The sequence below is a fragment of the Delphinus delphis genome, chromosome 16, assembly GCF_949987515.2.
Source record: "Delphinus delphis chromosome 16, mDelDel1.2, whole genome shotgun sequence".
NCBI classification, from domain to species: domain Eukaryota; kingdom Metazoa; phylum Chordata; class Mammalia; order Artiodactyla; family Delphinidae; genus Delphinus; species Delphinus delphis.
The window spans coordinates 15301035-15319591 of NC_082698.1; the positions used below are offsets into that span (position 1 = coordinate 15301035).

An 18557-nucleotide genomic window follows, 5' to 3' on the forward strand; every position below is an offset into this window, starting at 1 on the left:
AAGGAACTAAGCTGACATCCTCATTTTCTGCCTAAGGCAGATGAAAACTCAGTCCTAGCCAAGAGGAGCCTACGGGGCCATGAAAATCAAACGTCACGTGGATTCCTGGAAGAAAATAAGGACATTAGGTAAAAAGTAAGGAAATCTGAATGAAGGATGGACCTGAGTTAATAATAATGTATTAGTATTGGTTCATCAATCGTAACAAATGTACCATACTAACGTAAAATGCTAATAATCATGGACTCTGGGTGTGGGGTATACGGGAACTCTGTACTGTTTTCTCAATTTTTCTGTAACCCAAAGCTGTTCTAAAAAATAAAGTCTACAAGGAAAAATAAAAACAAAAGCTCAGTCCGAACCTCAGGGCCTAGAAACCACACCTTAACTCTGGCCATTTTTATTCTGTAAGACATTAGAGCATAAATGCGTGGGCCACCTGGAAAGTATCAGTGAGGTTGGTATATACACAAACACACACAGCAGGGTGTGTTCATCAAGACACTATTTCTCTGCCTTGAGATTTTTTTTTTTTTTATTAAAGTGAGATCTGATCACACTTTCTGTTTTGGCTACTGGAAAACACAGAGGCAGATGTGGGGCCCACTTCTGCCAACGTTGATATTCACTTCGTGCAGCGACTGAGAACATGGATCAGAGTCAATTTCAGGTTCAAATTCTACCTCCACCACGTGTCAGCTATGAACCTGGGCCAGTTGCTCAGTCTCTTTGGGTGTGTTCCTCATCTGTAAAATGGGGATGATAACGTCTGCCTCAGAGGGCTGCTGTGTGGATGAAATGAGTTAATGGATGTCAAGTGATTAGAACAGTTACATCATAAGAGCTCAGCTATCAATTTGTGGTACTTCTGCGTGTTAGTCTTACCTTTTGCTTTCATTCAAAAGCAAGTTCATTTCCCAGCCCTCATGGTGCCTGTGCCCTAATGTCCTCATTTATTACTCTTCATTCCTTTTTTCCGTCCTTTTGGGTATATTTCATTATGCCATTTTGAGTCTTTAACCACGTTAATTTTCCCTCAGGTAATTGAGGGTTGATTGTGGAACTATTGATATTTTGCTTATTAGAAATTTTTTAAAATAATTTTAAAAATTGTAAAATACACATAACATAAAATATACTATCTTGATGGGTTTTAAGTGTCCAGTTCAATGGTATTAAGTACATTCGTATGTTGTGCAATCATTACCACCATCCATCTTCAGAACTTTTTTCATCTTGTAAAACTGAAACTCTGTACCCATTAAACAATAATTTCCCCTTTTCCCCTCCCTGCAGCCCTGGGTGACCACCATTCACTTTCTGTCTCTTATGATTTCAACTACTCCAAGTCCCTCAAGTAAGTGGAATCATATGGTACTTGTATTTTGTGACTGGCTTATTTCACTTAGCATAATGTCCTCAAGGCTCATCCATGTGGTAGCATATATCAGAATTTCCTTACTTTTTATTTCCTGAAAAATGTTCCCTTGTACGTATAACCACATTTTCCTTATCTGTTCATCTGTCGACACTTGGATTGCTTCCACGTTTTAGCTATGATTGTGAATCATGCTGTTATGAACATGGGTATACAGATATCTCTTCAAGACTCTGTTTTCAATTCTTTTGAGTATATACCTAGATGTGGCATTGCTGGATCATATAGTAGCTCTAGTTTCAATTTTCTGAGGAATCACCACACTCTTCCACAGCAGCTGTACCATTTTACATTTTACATTCCCATCCAGCAGTGCACAAGGGATGCAATTTCTCCATATCCTGGCCAACACTTGCTGTTTTCTGTCTTGTTTTGTTTTGTTTTAATTGTGTCTATCCTAATGGGCATGAGATGGCATTCCATTGTAGTTCTGATTTGCATTTCCCTTATGATTAGTGATGCTGAGCATCTTTTTCATGCACTTATTGGTCATTTGTGTGTCTTCTTTGGAGAAATGTCTATTCAAGTCCTTTGCCCATTTTTGAATTGGGTTATTTGTTTTTGTTGTTGTTGAGTTTTAGGAGTTCTTTATATATTCTGGATATTAGTTCCCTATCAAGTGTATGATTTTCAAATATTCTTTCCCATTCTGTGGGATGACTTTTTATTCTGTTGAAAGTGTATTGTTGCACAAAATTTAAAAATTTTATGAAGTCCTACTTGCCTTCTTATTTCTTCTGTTGCCTGTGCCTTTGGTATCATATCCAAGAAATCATTATCAAATTCCTATGAGTAATTTCTGAAACACAAAAATACAAATTTTATATGCATCTCTGTTGTTAGGATGTAGTTCTGCGCCCTGACATTTAGGACTGAATTTTGATATTATATAATTTCTAAATGTATGTGTTTGTGTGTATGTCTTTTCTTCAAGCAGCTAAAATCAGCCTGTTGAGGAAAATAGTTAACATAAACAAAATATATTATTTTGCTAGGCTAAGCCAAGATCATGTTGATATGTTAAAAATTCCCAATATAAACTGCATCTGTTGGTTCAATAAACAAATTTAACCATAAAAGCGTCCAAGCAGGTATACTCTACTAATTTTGCTTCGTGTTAATAGATGTCAGAATTAGCTCAACTTTAACTCTGACCCTCTATGCAAAGAACTACCAATCTCCTGGTCCTCAGGTATAACGTTTAGCTCTCACCGGGCCTAAAAAAAACTGATCCAGTTATTTTTTAAATATTAGAGGTTCCTACATTGAATGGGAAGATTGAGTTCATCATTGGAAAAGGCACCTTCCATATTAATCCTCATTCAGCGAGTCAGTGCAGAATGTTAAAAATAAAATGCTTTTTAGGGAGAGGGAAGGGAGGAAAGGCAAGATAGGGGTAGGGGATTAAGAGATACAATCTACTATGTATAAAATAAATAAGCTACAAGGATATATTGTACAGCACAGAAAATATAGCTAATATTTTATAATAACTATAAATGGAGTATAAGCTTTAAAAATTGTGAATTACTATGTTGTATACCTGAAACCTATATAATATTGTAAATCAACTATACCTCAATAAATTTTTTAAAAAGTAAACAAACTTTTTAAATAAAATGCTTTGATAAACTGGGTCTGTTTTACAGTTCTGCATCTTTATTTGATCAGTGGCATGGCTGGTTCCAGCAGATATTCTAAAAACTATATTTTCAATGTATTTAGCACACACAGATGTCTTTTATCCATCTCCAATTCATTTAGTGTAGGGAATAAGCTTACTTCTCTCCCAGTGACAAGCCAACTACCTCAATATCAATTATTGCGTGATCAATTTTCTTCCACTGGTTCACCATGTTACCTTTATTTTATATTAAATTACTTTACGCATTTGAGTCTATTCCTGGACTTGATTTCTGCCTCACTGATCTGTTGCTTGATCTGCCTCATTGATCTGTTGATTTATTCCTGCACCAGTTCAGATTTAGTAACTGTTGCTTCACAGTACTTTTTGATATTTTGTATTTTATGTTGCAGAAATTCAATTTAACACTTCCTAGGATTGGGATCCTTTGCTGTGCAACACTGGGGAGGATTTCAACGGTGGAGTTGGGTCAGGAATACATTTTAAACCTTACAGCACCAAGCTTTTCTTTCACAGAGTTGCTTTTTTCCTCTTTTGTCTGAGACACTTGTGATTTTGGAGACTGAGAAGTAAGAAATCCTGAGTGTTCTCCTGCCTCGTTCTTTCATTCTCTCTGTATAGTCTCCTTTTCTTCCGTTTTATGGAGATATAATCGACATTTAACATTGTATTCATTTAAGGTGTACAACATAATGATTCGATATTTGTATATTTTGCAAGATAATTACAACAGTAAGTTAACACCCATCACCTCACACAGTTACAAATGTTTCTTCTTGTGATGAGAACTTTTAAGATTTACTCACTTAGTGACATTCAAATATACAGTATTGTTAACTACAGTCACCATGCTGCATATTACATCCCCAAAACTTATCTTCTAACTAGAATTTTGTACCTTTTGATTACCTTCACCCATCTCTTCTGCCTTTCACACCTGCTTCTGGCAACCACTAATCCTTTCTCTGTTTGTATATTTCGGTTTTTTAAGGTTCCACATATAAGTGAGGTCATACAGTATTTGTCTTTCTCTGTCTGACTTATTTCACTTAGCCTAATGTTCTCAGAGTCCATCCATGTTGTTGCAAAAGGCAGGATTTTCTTCTTTTTACGGCTGAATAATACTTCATTGTATACATACCACATCTTCTTTGTCCATTCACCCATCGATGGACACTTGGGTTGTTTCCATGGCTTGAATATTATAGATAATGTTGCAGTAAACATGGGGGTGCAGATATCTCTTTGAGATAGAGATTTAATTTCCTTTGGGTATACACACCAAAGTGGGATTGCTGGATCATATGGCAGTTCTATTTTTAATTTTTTTTTTTCTATTTTTAATTTTTTGAGGAACCCCCCTACTGTTTTCCATAGAGGTTGTACCAATTTACATTTTACAATTTACATAGTGTACAAACTTACATGTGAATACAGTTTATGTATCTTAATTACATTAAAGCTGAGTCTTAAACACTTCATAGTTTAGAGCAGATGAGTAACCATTCCAGGTAGACATAGCATGTGCTAGGGTTTTACATTTCTTTGAATCTCTTCTTAATTCTACCTGCAGCTCTCTTTACTCAGAAAGGATCAGATATGATATCTATAAATTTTACTCTATAGAAATATACATGAGTATAAACAATATCTACTTTCTCTGATGTTATTTTTCTAACAAATAGGTCATTCAGGTTATTATTTTGGTCCTCTCTTCCCTCTTTTCTCTTTTCCTTCCTGTCAGTTTTTAATTGAGTCAACTATCTTCTCATTCCTGTTAGTATACTGCCTAATTTATATTTTCATTTTTCCTATCAATTTTTATTTCTTTAACTAATTCTTCATTCAGTAAAAGGCAAGTGGCTTCCATGTCTTTCCATTTCTAACAGAGAAGAGGGAGAGGCAGACATCATAGGATAATCAGAATAGGCTCTGAAGGCATAGAGCTCATAATAAGGAAGAAGGGACTTCCCTGGTGATGCAGTGGTTAAGAATCCGCCTGCCAATGCAGGGGACACGGGTTCAAGCCCTGGTCCAGGAAGATGCCACATGCTGCGAAGCAACAAAGCCCACAAGCCACAACTACTGAGCCTATACGCCACAACTATTGAAGCCTGCGCACCTCGAGCCCGTGCTCCACAACAAGAGAAGCCACCACAATGAGAAGCCCCGCGCCACAACAAAGACCCAACACAAAGACCCAAATTTTTTTTCAATTTTTGAATTTTATTTTATTTTTTATACAGCAGGTTCTTATTAATTATCCATTTTATACATATTAGTGTATACATGTCAATCCCAATCTCCCAATTCATCCCACCACCACCCCGCCCCACCACTTTGGGCTGCCTGCCAGGTTGGTGTCAAATTTTTCCAGGCTGGGAATTCCCTGGCGGTCCAATGGTTAGGACACGGTGATTTCACTGCCACGGCCCAGGTTCACTCCCTGGTCGGGGAACTAAGGTCCCGAAAGCCCTGGGGTGTGGCAAAAAAAAAAACCCAAGTAATTAAAATTTTCTGGGCTGTCAGAGAGCCTATCCACCACAGGAAGAAGAGGAAACTTGCATGCACTCTTATTCCTGCTGGGAAAGGCCCTTAGGTCTTGGCCTGCAAGGAAGGGATGACTTTCTGGCACATTGTGTTCTCTAAATTCTGATTCTAAGGAAGAGAAGGAGAAAAGGAGACCTAGCAATGGAAATGTCCATGGGCTTCTGCAGTCAGAAAGTGAGTGGCCCATAGGTCCTTCCAGTGAACTAGTTTCTGAGTAGGATATGGTGACAGCCCTTTCCTAGGGCCTGGTTCCATGTTAGTGTTACTACTCTGCAGAGAAGAGGACCCAGCAGACTTGTGGGTCCCTGAAGGTGGTCACACTCCAATGCCAATGAGTGGATATGAAAAAGCAGCTCTGGGAAGTCAGAAGAGCTCACCTAGAGTTTCCCCATCACCTGGCAGCTCCGAGGCTGCTCCCTATGGGAGGCCCTCCCTGACCCCTGGGCTGCACAGGGCAGCTCTGAGTTCCTCCCTGGTGTGTATCAAGCTTCATCAGGCATGACTCTTCCATCCCTCCTCTGTACTTCATGGGCACAGACTATGTCTGTTTCACCTGGGGACCTTTCAGAGCCTAGATTCAGTGAGCCTATCATCTATGGCTCAAGCCCAGAGAGGTTCCTTTCCTTCCAATTTTTGCTATGTCCATGCTGGGTTCACATTATCTTATTGCATCATACTTTGGCATTACTCTCAGAAGAGGGAAGTAGTCAGTGTGCTCTGGGAAATATTGCAAAGAATCCTAACAGTTAAGTTTGTTACTGGCATTCAGTCAAAAGATAAGACATACTGGAAAAAAGAATCTGTTAGAAGCTCTTTATTAGATTAGCCAGTTGGATTTACTGGGTAATAAGAGAACAGAAGCTTGATGACCAGAAGTGAAAACTAGTCGATACAAATTAGACATATGCTTTAAATCCTTAGAGAAATAAACAATTTGAAAGAAATGTAATATCAGCATTATTTTTTACAGAAATATGAAAGGAACCAGAGAATTTTCCAAAGATACTCGATCATTGAAAGTTTTACTTAAATGCATTACTTCCAAAATGAATAAGATAGAAATGAAGGCTTGAGAAACAAAATACAAGATCTGAGAGAACATAATTAAATACTTCTCTGAAGAATTTCAACACTGAAGTAAGCTCTCTTTTGTCACACATGGTTAAAAATCTCCCTATACTGGGTTTTGAAGCATTTTCATGGAGTTTGATTTGGGAGTTACACTGGATATAGTGCAATTGTTGACAAAAAGTTTTTAAGGGGTATATGTTATTCTACCAGATTCAGGTGGGAATCAAGACATAAAGGACAACCCTTTAACTATATCCATACAAGAGTTCATATTCTGCATAAAGAGTCTATTAATTTTTACATACTTATGATCTGCAGTCACAGTTTCCAGCCTCTTGCATGAGATTGTTAGGCAACACTCAAGTGACACATCCCACCATCTCTCCATTCCACCGGAGAAAAGGAGGCAACTGAGATCACAGGCAATTGTCTCTTTACCCAACTGGTTGTGCCACTGAAGATGTAGATCCTGCTATGAAGCTCAAAATTTCTGTAATTTCCTATTGGAACCACTAGGCTTGAGTCTGGGCTGAGCACACTATGTTCAAGGGGCACTGAGGCCACCTTAGCTTCTATAAAATTATTCTTTCGAGAGAATTTACATGGATCCCAATGCTTACTGCAGCTCCTTTGCCTTTGGGTATTAGATGATTCCCAAGAATCATTTGCTGAACTCATGAGTTGAAATCAGCAGTGTTTAGAGTCCAAGAGAAGAAATGAAGCAGGAAGGGGCTGCTAGAGCAGCCCCTGAGTTATGCTGAGCAAATAGTACCTGGCTCCTGGCACACTGGTTTCACTCTGTTGAATCCCCTATCATGATTCTGATTTGTTTCACTCGGTTTGGGAATCCGGCCAAAATTACAGTACCCTGCTCCTGGGTTGTCGGTAAGATCAAGTGAGATGACGCATCTAAAGCACTTTAATATAGAACCTAGCATATACTAAGCACCCAATGAAGAGATAAGAATTGTGGAATATTCTGCGGCACTTAGAATCAATAGACTTGATATGCACATAGCAACAAGGATAAATCTTAAAAACCTAGTTGAGTGAAAAAAGAAAGAGAAAGATACGTAACACAGTAAGCAGCATTATGTAGGTTGATAGTACACAATTTGTAAGAATGCACACAAATAAACAAATACACAGTAAACACATTAGAGCAAATCACCTATGGGGGTAAGGGGGCGTGGTCAGTGAGAGAACAGGAATGGGGAATAAATACATGAAAGAAGAGCAGGCATTGTAAGGCATGGCAATAAAAGTGTGCCATGAACTGAGCAGTATAACTGACTCCACTCCCTGCCTCTGAGGTTAAAAATAAAAAGATAGGGGCTTCTCTGGTGGCGCAGTGGTTAAGAATCCGCCTGCCAATGCAGGGGACACAGGTTCAAGCCCTGGTCCGGGAGGATCCCACATGCCGCGGAGCAACTAAGCCCGCGAGCCACAACTACTGAAGCCCACGTGCCTAGAGCCCATGCTCCGCAACTAGAGAAGCCACCGCAATGAGAAGCCCGCTCACCAAAATGAAGAGTAGCCCTCGCTCGCTGCAGTTAGAGAAAGCCCGCACGCAGCAACGAAGACCCAATGTAGCCAAAAATAAATAAATTTATTTAAAAAAATAAAAAGTAATAGTTATTATTAATACTCCCAGACCTTCCACATCCTTTCAACTGTAAAATGTCAGAATATCCTTCAGAGAGCACCCTTCTTGCACCTGCTCAAGCAGGAAAGCATCTTCCTCCAGCTTTCTGGGTGATTTAACACATAAGGGAATAAGTATCTGAAAAGGCACGGCACTCCCATGTAGCCATTCTGGACTTCAGAGCTAAACTGCAAAGTTGGTTCTACACATGTGATTTCATCTATGAAATGAGGGAAAGGTAGGAAACTGACACAGAAAAAAAAATGATTTCTTATAGTGTTGCTATCCCTTACAGTGGAGGGTCAGCTGCCTCTTTTCGTCCATTAGTTCAAGGCAAGATTGACTGAACGTGGCTGTTACCATATCCCTTCAGAAGCACGGCCTGTGAATAATGCTTCAGTAAATATGGGAGTACACATTCACATGAGCCAAAACATGGAAACAACTCAAATGCCCATCAACAGATGAATGGAAAAACAACCACATGGTACATATACATAACAGAATATTATTTAGTCATGAGAAGGGAGGATATCCTGCCATTTGTGACAACATGGATGGACTCTGAGTATATTATGCTAAGCAAGATAAGTCAGACAAAGACAAGTACTGTATGTCACTTACACATGGAATCTAAAAAAGTCAACCTGTAAAAAGTAGAGAGTAAAAATGCTGGTGACCAGGGAGATGGGGTGTGGATAAGATTTATGGTGTTTAAGGGTACAAATGTGTAACAAGCAGTAAATAAGCCATAGAGATCTAATGCACAGTATAATGAATACAGACAATAATATTGTACTATAATTATGTAATGTGATAAATATCGCTAAAACATCATATTACAATATTACAATGCATAAATGTATCAAATTAACATACTGTATACCTTAATCTTACACAACGTTACATGTTGAATTAATTCAATAAAACAATTTTTTTAATAAAAGAAAAGACAGCCTATGGAATGGGAGAAAATAATTGCAAACCATATATTTGACAAGGGGTTAACAATGCAAATATGTAAAGAACTTCTACCAAAAAAAAAAAAAAAGCACAGCCTGATCCGGCAGCTGCAGGAGGTGGGCCGTCCGCATCTGCATGTCCAGTGACATAGTGAGTAATCTTGGTATCTTGATGTTGCAAATGCTCGCACTTAGCTTGATCAGTGCTGGCACAGCAGAAAAGAACGGATGGAAAAATGTTTGGATTTTAAAGGTAACAGAGAGAAGTTGGAAAACAACTACTGGCTGGCCAAGACTGAGAGCTTTGCTGGAGGCTGGTACGGGATTGTATTTTTCCGCTGACAGCTGAAAATGAGCCCAGCTCCAGTGGAGCTTTTTTTCTTCCTTTCTCAAGGTTACCCGCAATTCTAATGATCAGTTCTCTCAGGAAAGCAAGAAAATGGATTGGAGGGTTTCAGCTTGTTGTTCTATTATCCATTATGGGTCTGAAAATATGTTTTCCCACCACGTTGTCTGCTTGTAAACACAATATCCATTTCCTTACACTACTGCATATGCACCAGTGTTATTACCAAGGTGAACAGATCTCAGCAGCCCCGAAGGCACCCTGCCCTCCGCATCCAGCGGCGCTGCCATTCTCTTCTTAGATGAGAGGCCTCATCCCCTGGGCTCCACTACGAAACCCTGTCCCGGTCTCCTCTCTTGGCCTCTGACTGACCCTCTCTCAAATGGCTCATCCTGTTCAACTTTCTCCTCCCACCTGCCAAGCCAGGGCTGCTCCTGTGTGTGTGTTGTCAGCCCCCGTATAGACACATATCAGAATCTGGGAGTAAGGGTTGAGTTCAAAAACAAAGTGGCATTTTGTCCATTGCTTTGATTTCCTTCACAGCATTTAATGTGACTTGCATTATAAATAACATTACAGGAGGATATGAAGTTCTTGCGCTCATCAAAGGCGATGTGAGTTCTTCAGAGTCTAAGAAACCTGGGTCTATCCGTAGATATTTTCAAGGGTCTAATCCTCAGCTAGTGATCAGCTCACTGTCCCTGTGATTACTGGGTGTCTCTCTCTTCCACACACTTAAGTTCACTCTCCTCACTGATCTCATGCACAACTACAGCTTTCATTTTTACTTCTGTGTAAACAACTCCTAATTCTCTAGTCCAGAGGTGCTCCCTCCCCTCCCCGCCTCTCCCCGCCTCTCCCCTCTCCTCCCCTTCTCCCCCTAGCCCCCACACAATCTTCTGTGAGCATCAGCCTAGTAATTAAGAGCATGGGCTCTGGGGTCACGGTGCCTGGGTTCAAATCTTCGCTCTGCACTAATCAGCTGGTGTAACCTTAGGCAAACGACTTAATTTCTCTGTGCCTCAGTGTTGTCATCTGTAAGATGGGGATATGGTACTTATCTTAGAGGGCTGCTGGGAGACCTCAGTGGGAATAATACAGAGCGGGGCATGCAGTAACTGCTCAGTAAGTATTGGTTGTTTTTCTGGTCATTTGGCCCAGAATAATGCAATTACAAATAATTTCAAATGGTCTCTGAACCTACTCTTTTCAAGATGACCAACAAACTCAAGTTCTCCAGGTTCGGTGATCACTGGCTCCGACCTGACCAGTTCTCTCATTAGCACTGACCAGTACCCCCTTCATTCTCCCCAGGCTTCCTTCTACCACATCGGCCTGATTTGGGATGACTAAGGACTCAGAAGTCATTCAGCTTCTCCATCTACACTCTCCCTAGAACATCCGTCACACATTGAAGAATCTCAGCTCTTCAGCCTCCATCTCTCCTTTGAGACCAACCCAACCGCAACTCCTGAATATAACACTTCTCAAGCCAGCACAGGCACTTCTCAACATCCTCCGGATTTCCAGACCTGCTTCTCCCCCAGTCTCACCTCCTTCAGGTGCTCAGAGAACAAGACCTGTACGGGGAGACAAAGGAATCCACTGCAGAGTCCTGTCAAGAGCTGTGTGTGGCTTGGATTGGAGCTGTGCTCTGGGGAAGGTGAGTAGTGGGCATATACCAGATTGCCTTGGCAAGGGATGGGGTGAGGAGAGAGGCAGTCTTGGGGGCAGGTGCCAACACACAGTGTATGTGAGATGGGCAAGGTTAAGAGAGAAAGACAGAGTGAACCTCACATCAAAGACTCTTAGCGGCAAACCATGGGGGATGTTCTGGGCACCCGAAAGAATGTGTGTTGTGCTGCCTACCACTGAATAGGCGTGGGAGAAAGAAGACTCTTTTCATGAGAGAGTTTTTAGGGAAGCTAAGTGACAATTAAAGGATATGGAATGTTGCAGAAAAGGGTAGATAAACCCAACACAGATCCTCATAACCGGATGTAACTGCCCAGTTCCCTGAATTCTCCTGGTACTATATAGATATAGCGATATACAGCTTTAAAATTTTTTTAAGTGATATTTCAAACATGCAGAAAATTATAGACTTGTGCTATAAATATCCTTATACCCACCACCCCGCTGTAACGTATGTATCTTTTTAATGGCAACTGCCTCTGTAGTATTGCATTGCTATGCATTCACTTTATTTTCTTGTATTATAGAAAATGCCTTGAGGGCAGAGACTCACCCTCCTCTTTGTATCTCAGAGGCATCTAACACACAGAGTAGGTCCCCTAATATTTGCTAAGTTAAACTGCATTCTTGAAAGACCTTGAAGAGATCTTCAGGAGAAAAGAAATTGTGGCAGGCAACATATACTATTCTTACAGATTTGAGAATCCGCAGCTATTTTTAAGGTATATTAATTCAGAAGGAAGACTGTAAGTGAAAATAGGGCAGTAGCTGCATCTCATGACATGTGACAAAGAAAACGTATTTCATTTGCTGACATCCTTGGCTAATATTTCTGATTCTGGAATCAAAGCCACAGGCAACCCAAATCACAACTTTCCCCTGTAGGCTATCAATTTCTGTGCCCTCCTACAAGTGCTAAATATATTTGATTTACTAAGAAAGATGTTTAGCCAATAACAATTAACCATTAGCTATAGCAGGTTTTTCATTAGGCAGCGTTCAAGCCTTTGTCAAGTCCCAGTTGCTCTGTCTTCTGCCCTAACACGCCTTCTACCTACTAGAAGTCCAGGAAAGTGTTACACTGCCTGATATATTAGAATGCCTACCACATCACTCCTTGACACAGCTACATCAATGACGTACGAGAATTCCCAGAAGAACTTGCTATATACCATGGTAAATGAGACTTTAAATAGTAGTTGCAAGTAGTTAGGGTGACAATTGCATCTGGTTGTCCTGGATAACCCCAGTTTAGACCTGCTGTGGATCAATAATGTCTCAATTATTTTAGGACTCCCATTTCACTCTCACAAGCATCGGGGTTGAGATACTAAATTATATGGTCACCCTATCAATCCCCTTACCTAAACTTTTTATATCACATGACTGCCTTATGTGAATGAGACTTCCATTTTTTTATTTGTGTAGTGTCCTGACAAATGAATTAAGTAAGACTCTTTGCTATGTTTTAGGAAGCCACACTAGACATCACAAACAAGTCTCTATTTTTGGCAAGCTTTCTGAACAGAACACAAACTGAAATAAATCCATTCACCCAGATGTTACCATCACAAATTGTGCTGACACGGCACAACTGCCTTTCCACAGGGAAAGAGTAAACCATCAAAAAGCAATAGGAACTAAAATTTAAATTACACAATAAAAATGTTCAACATTTAAAGTCTAGAACTGTGTTTACTGAATTTAAGTCAAAACGAGCTTAAATTTCAAGACAACAAAAATCGAGGATGGCTTTTTATTATAGATAGGATCTCTCCCTCTCTCTTTTATTTCTTCTGCATCAACTTCAGGAAAGGAAAAATAGGACTTCCCTGACGGCGCAGCGGTTAAGAACCCGCCTGCCAATGTAGGGGACTCGGGTTCGAGTCCTGCACCGGCAAGATCCCACATGCCGCGGAGCGATGAAGCCCGTGCACCACAACTACTGAGCCTGCGCTCTAGAGCCCGCGAGCCACAACTACTGAAGTCCGCGCTCCTAGAGCTGGTGCTCCACAAGAGAAGGCACCGCAATGAGAAGCCCGCCCACAGCAACGAAGAGTAGCCCCCACTCGCTGCAACTAGAGAAAACCCGCATGCAGCAACGGAGACCCGACGCAGCCAAAAATAAATAAATAAATAAATAAAATTTTTTAAAAAGAAAGAAAAATAAAACAACACTTGAATAACAGTAGTTATAACTATATTTTCAGCCTAGAAATTTCAGCCCAATTTTCAGCAGCAGTGTTCCGTCAGAATCAAACATTTCCTATATGGTTTAAAAACACAATGAAAATCTGGCACTTTGGGAGCTTATGTGAATACAGCTTTAACTTCTTATTTTCAGAGAAAAATAAGATTTAACTTAAAAACAAAAAAACTAAGGCAATGTCCCAAAGGTCCTTATAAAAAAAAAAAAAAGAAACTCAACCTGCTGTTCACATTCAATAATTCAAATCAATGATCCTTTTAAGCCCTTAGCAATGCATGAACCAATGGGGGAAAGCAATCTAACACTTCATGCATTTAGGGGATTGCATTAGAAAAACTTTTAGGCTGCTTCTGCTTTTATAAATGCAAATATATGCAGAGCAGACAGATTGGGATCTGTACAGTTTAGCAATGATCGAAACTTGTAATTTTTGAAAATGGGACAGATGTCCAGACTAGTTATATTAAGATGCTTCTTACTGAAGAAGAAACCAAACAAACAATCCAATTCCACCTCCTCCTTAAGAAGGAAACAAATAGGAGCTTCGCTGGTGGCGCAGTGGTTAAGAATCCGCCTGCCAGTGCAGGGGACACAGGTTCGAGCCTTGATCCGGGAAGATCCCACATGCCATGGAGCAACTAAGCCCATGCGCCACAACTACTGAGCCTGCGCTCTAGAGCCCGCGGGCCACAACTACTGAGCCTATGTGCTGTAACTACTGAAGCCCGTGCACCTAGAGCCTGTGCTCTGCCACAAGAGAAGCCACCGCAATGAGAAGCCCACACACCGACCGCAACCAAAAGTAGCCCCCGCTCGCCACAACTAGAGAAAGCCCGCCTGCAGCAACAAAGACCCGACGCATCAAAAATAAATAAATATTTTAAAAAAGGAAACAAATAAACAATGTTACCACAAATTAGAATAAGCTATATATCATCTTGTTTCTTTCATAGAATCTGAAAGTTGAAAGACAGCTTAGTGTAGAGGAATAAATATTTCTAGACTGTATCATTCACTGCATTACTCATATTCCTGTCCCAACTACACCGGAAATGGGGGGAAACGCTTCCGCCTTCAAGGACCACTGATAGGCTAAAGGTTAATTGAGAGATCAGCTAGATCTCTGGTCAATAAATAAGGGCTGAATGAATGTCCTTTATTCAGGACATTTTTATTTATAAAAATGTACTTTTTAATATTTATTTTATTAAATATAAAAAATAAAATATACTTTATATTTATTTTAAAATATAAAAAATAAAATGTATTTTATTTATAAAATAAATATTTATTTTATACTTTATTCATGCCCTTAAAATTGTTGAGTGTCCACTGTCTTCCTATACTTGGCATATTCTGGCTCCTAAGGCTTATCTGATGACACGGAGTGCCTAGAATGCGCCAGGCACTGGGGAAATTAGATGAAAACATAGTAATTGCCCTCAAAGAGCCCTCAGTCTGGTGGGGAAGACAAGTAAAGATATGATTAAAATGGGGTGCTAAGTATGGTAATGAACGTGTATACGAGGTACCATGGCAACTGAGATGAGGATGGATTGATTCTGACTGAGCCCTGATGAAAGATTTCATTACTATACACTCGGAGTCTTGAAAAATCGCTGGGTATAGGTGCTAAGAGTTTAAACAGAGGCATGACATGATCGATCAGCTGTGTTGCAGAACAGCCACGCTGGAGGCAAAGTGGAGGATAATGGCAGAGGGAAGAGGCTAGCGGTGAGGAAGTCTAAATACGGTGACTGCAATAGCCCAGGTGAGAGATGATAAGGGCCTGAGCTAATCGAGTGATGTTGGGGCTGGAGGAAGGACGTCTGGACACGAGAGAGACTCAGACAAACCTGTCCACCATTCAGCCTCTGCGACATTTCCAGACAGCTCCAGTGGCTCCCAGATCCATTCTTACACTGAGCTGGAATCCGCCTCACGTTTGCTGGCCTAGTGGTGCACTCTGGAGAAATTCAGACACGACAGGTCCTCAAATGCTGGGTCTGTATTCATGCTGGATTGCCATTAGTGAAATTCAGATAAAATATTTATACTCCTCTAACAAACAAAAGAGCAAAGTTGGGATACACATTTCAAATGTTCCCTAAATCTCTTGCCCTAAACATTCACCTGCAAGGTAAGGTGAGATCTGCCCTGAGAGGCTAAAGAAGGGACGATGGTTTTGTAAGAAGTTTTTAAAAGCTTCAGCTTCATAGATGTTTGCTGGGTTTTGAAATCATTCACTTCGTGAGTTACCCCACTTCTTGCTTCACAAACTCTACAAACAAGGGGGCAATGTTTCTTCATTCAAGAGAATAGGATATGGCCATTCTGAAGGCACCTGGTTCTCTGCTCAATGGCCAGTACTTTCCATGAACAATGGACAGGAGAGCAGGAGAGGTCAGTTAATGGTTCAACAACCCTGCTCTCTGCTCTTTCACTAGAAATTCAACCTCCTGAAGCTACCACTAGAGGCCTACAATTCTAAGAATTTCCTTGGATATCCCTCTACAGTTTTAGAAAGAGTCCTTCAGCCCAGCCCCATCTATCTCTCAGATTAAGGCGGTGAGCAGAGGCCCGGGTCAACCAGAAGTCTGTGTGTGGGGCCATAAGGCTTTTCTATTCAGGGAGGCCAGTGAGTAATAAGACACTACTGAGTTTTGTTCAGGAAAATTTAGATTTTTTATTATGAAAGTTTTCAAATAGACATAAAAGAGTAAAACGAACTCACATATGTCCTCCCTTCAGATTCAACATTATCAACATTCTATCACTCTTGCTTCATCTGTCCCTTTCTTTCATCCTTTTTCTTTCTCCCTCCCTCTCTTCCTTCTTTGCCTTTCCTTTTTTCTTTCTTTCTTTCCCTCCCTTCCTCCCTCCTTTCTTTTGTGTAGTAGTACTTTTAAGCAAATCTTTTACATCATGTTGTCCTACCTCTAGATTTCAGAGTAACACTAAAAAATGACATTTTCTTATATAAACACAGTATCACTATCACACCTGACCATGTTAATAAGTCTCTAACATCGTCTAATACCTAGCTCACAGGAAAGTTTCAGAAGTCAGAAGGCTTGCAATCTCTATTGCTTCTCTAGGGAAAGACTATGCCACAGAGCGCTTTCCTAGATTATCAGGAAATTTCTCCTTACGTTCAGCTTAAATTTACATCCTATTACTGCATATTACACCCCCCATGTATCACGCTAAATAATTAATCTACCTTTTTAATGTCTACACATTTCAGATATTTGTACATAGTTAGCTTCTCTTTCCGTAGTCTGTACCTAGCTGAACTATACATATTTAATTCTTTTAATCTTCCCTTACTTAACAGTGCCCTCAGCTCCTAATCATTTTGGTGCTTTGCTTTGAACCTTGTCCAGCTGGTTTCCATAAGCCCAGCGATGAGGAGGCCAGAACCAGATGCAGTGTTCCCAGAGTAGTCGCACCCAAATTCAACTGCTGCCCATTTCTCCTCTGAATGCTCAATCCCAAACCACAAGAGCCTTGCTTTCTGTCACATTATAACAGAAACAAATGTCTTGTTATCTGCTTTTATTCCCAGTTATTTTTTGGCATTACAGCATGTGTTTCATTCTTCCCACAAAATATCTGTGCTTCAGATCACTTTTCTCCAGATGTAATATGACAGCATTTGGGAATCAAAAGAGTACAGGCACCCAGCTCTGCCACTCTGGCGACGTGACCCTGCAAGTCCCCTAGCACTCAGAGCCACTTCGAGTCCTTCACCTAAATAACAGATAAAGACTAATTCTTCCTACTTCACTGGATTGTTGGAGGGTCAAATGAGGGGATGTAAATGAAAAAGGTTCACTAACTTTAATGGCATGTATGTTTATATGTGTGTGTGTATATATCTACATTAGTACACTAAATATACAAAAGGTGAACATCTACGTTCTCTAAAGATTTTTCTACTTGCACCAATAGCCTACTGTACCATTTAATAATCTTTGCTGTCAGGAAATTCTTTATTTCAGCTCAGTTCTTCCCACCAAAGCAATATCTTAGAAAGCCTCTTAGACATATATACCTGGAATCCATAAGCCGTGAGAATTTCAGATTTATCCTTCACTTAAATGTAAATCAGGTATATGGCATTTGCTTCTGTTTACTATTTACTGAGGTCTAAGAAGTATGCTAACCACTTTACCTGAATGTCCTAATTTAGACTTCCTAATTTCATGAAGTAGTCGCTATTAATATCCCCAATTTACATATGAGGAAACTGGGGCTCAAGAAAGTTAATTAACTTTCTTAAGGTTACTAGCTGAGTAAGCAGTAGAACTTGGAAAACCTAACAACTCCAGAGCCCGTGCTTTCAACCACGGGCATGATTTATATAATATTTCAAATAATAATCAGGAACCCCTAATTACAGATTAAATTCAACAAACCTACTATAAGCCAGACGCTTAGAGGAGAAGTGAAACGGCGTAGTTCTCTCCAGGAGGCTCACTGTTTGGCCACGGAACACGTGGCTATTAAAAAGGAATAAGCAAGTGGTCATCGTTATCATAGGCAGCTGTACCAACTATCCGATGCCTAAGAAAATGCTTACGCCTATGCAAAACCTCAGATTTGTTTCTTTTAAGAAAAACTATTTGATGACTATTGCTAATCATTTTTCCTCCAATTCCCTGGTTGTCAATTATCTAATAAATCATTGAATATCATCTATTTTCCTTTAAACTGTCCATTCAAAGATCTATTATCTGAGAATACTCTAGTTCAGAGTTTTTTCATTACCTCAGTCCTGGATTACTGTACTAGATTCAGTTCCAGCTGGACTTTTCTGCCTCCTGTTCCCACCTCTTTAGCTCTTGCCATGCACCACTGCCAGATTAACCTCCTTAAAACAAAGCTTCCATATGAACTAGTCCCTCCTCTGAAGCTTTACTCAATTCTGCCTTTCAAGGCTCCGAACGATGTAATGCCAATCTGCTTTTCCAACCACATATCAGCATAAATC

General features: G+C 40.1%; 1 protein-coding gene across 2 annotated transcripts in view; it reads right to left on the reverse strand.

The window, feature by feature from the left end:
* Positions 1-2158: 2158 nt before the first annotated feature.
* The window catches only part of TRUB1 (TruB pseudouridine synthase family member 1), a 52757-nt gene continuing 36358 nt past the window's right edge, over positions 2159-18557 (reverse strand). Inside the window, exon 9 of one of the 2 annotated variants that reach the window (XM_060034015.1) lies at positions 2159-2237. In XM_060034015.1, coding sequence (XP_059889998.1) covers positions 2236-2237 — 2 coding nt within the window. In that variant the 3' untranslated portion in view covers positions 2159-2235. Of the gene's footprint in view, positions 2238-5408; positions 5559-18557 lie in introns of those variants that run through there. The other variant, XM_060034014.1, reaches the window with a different exon arrangement.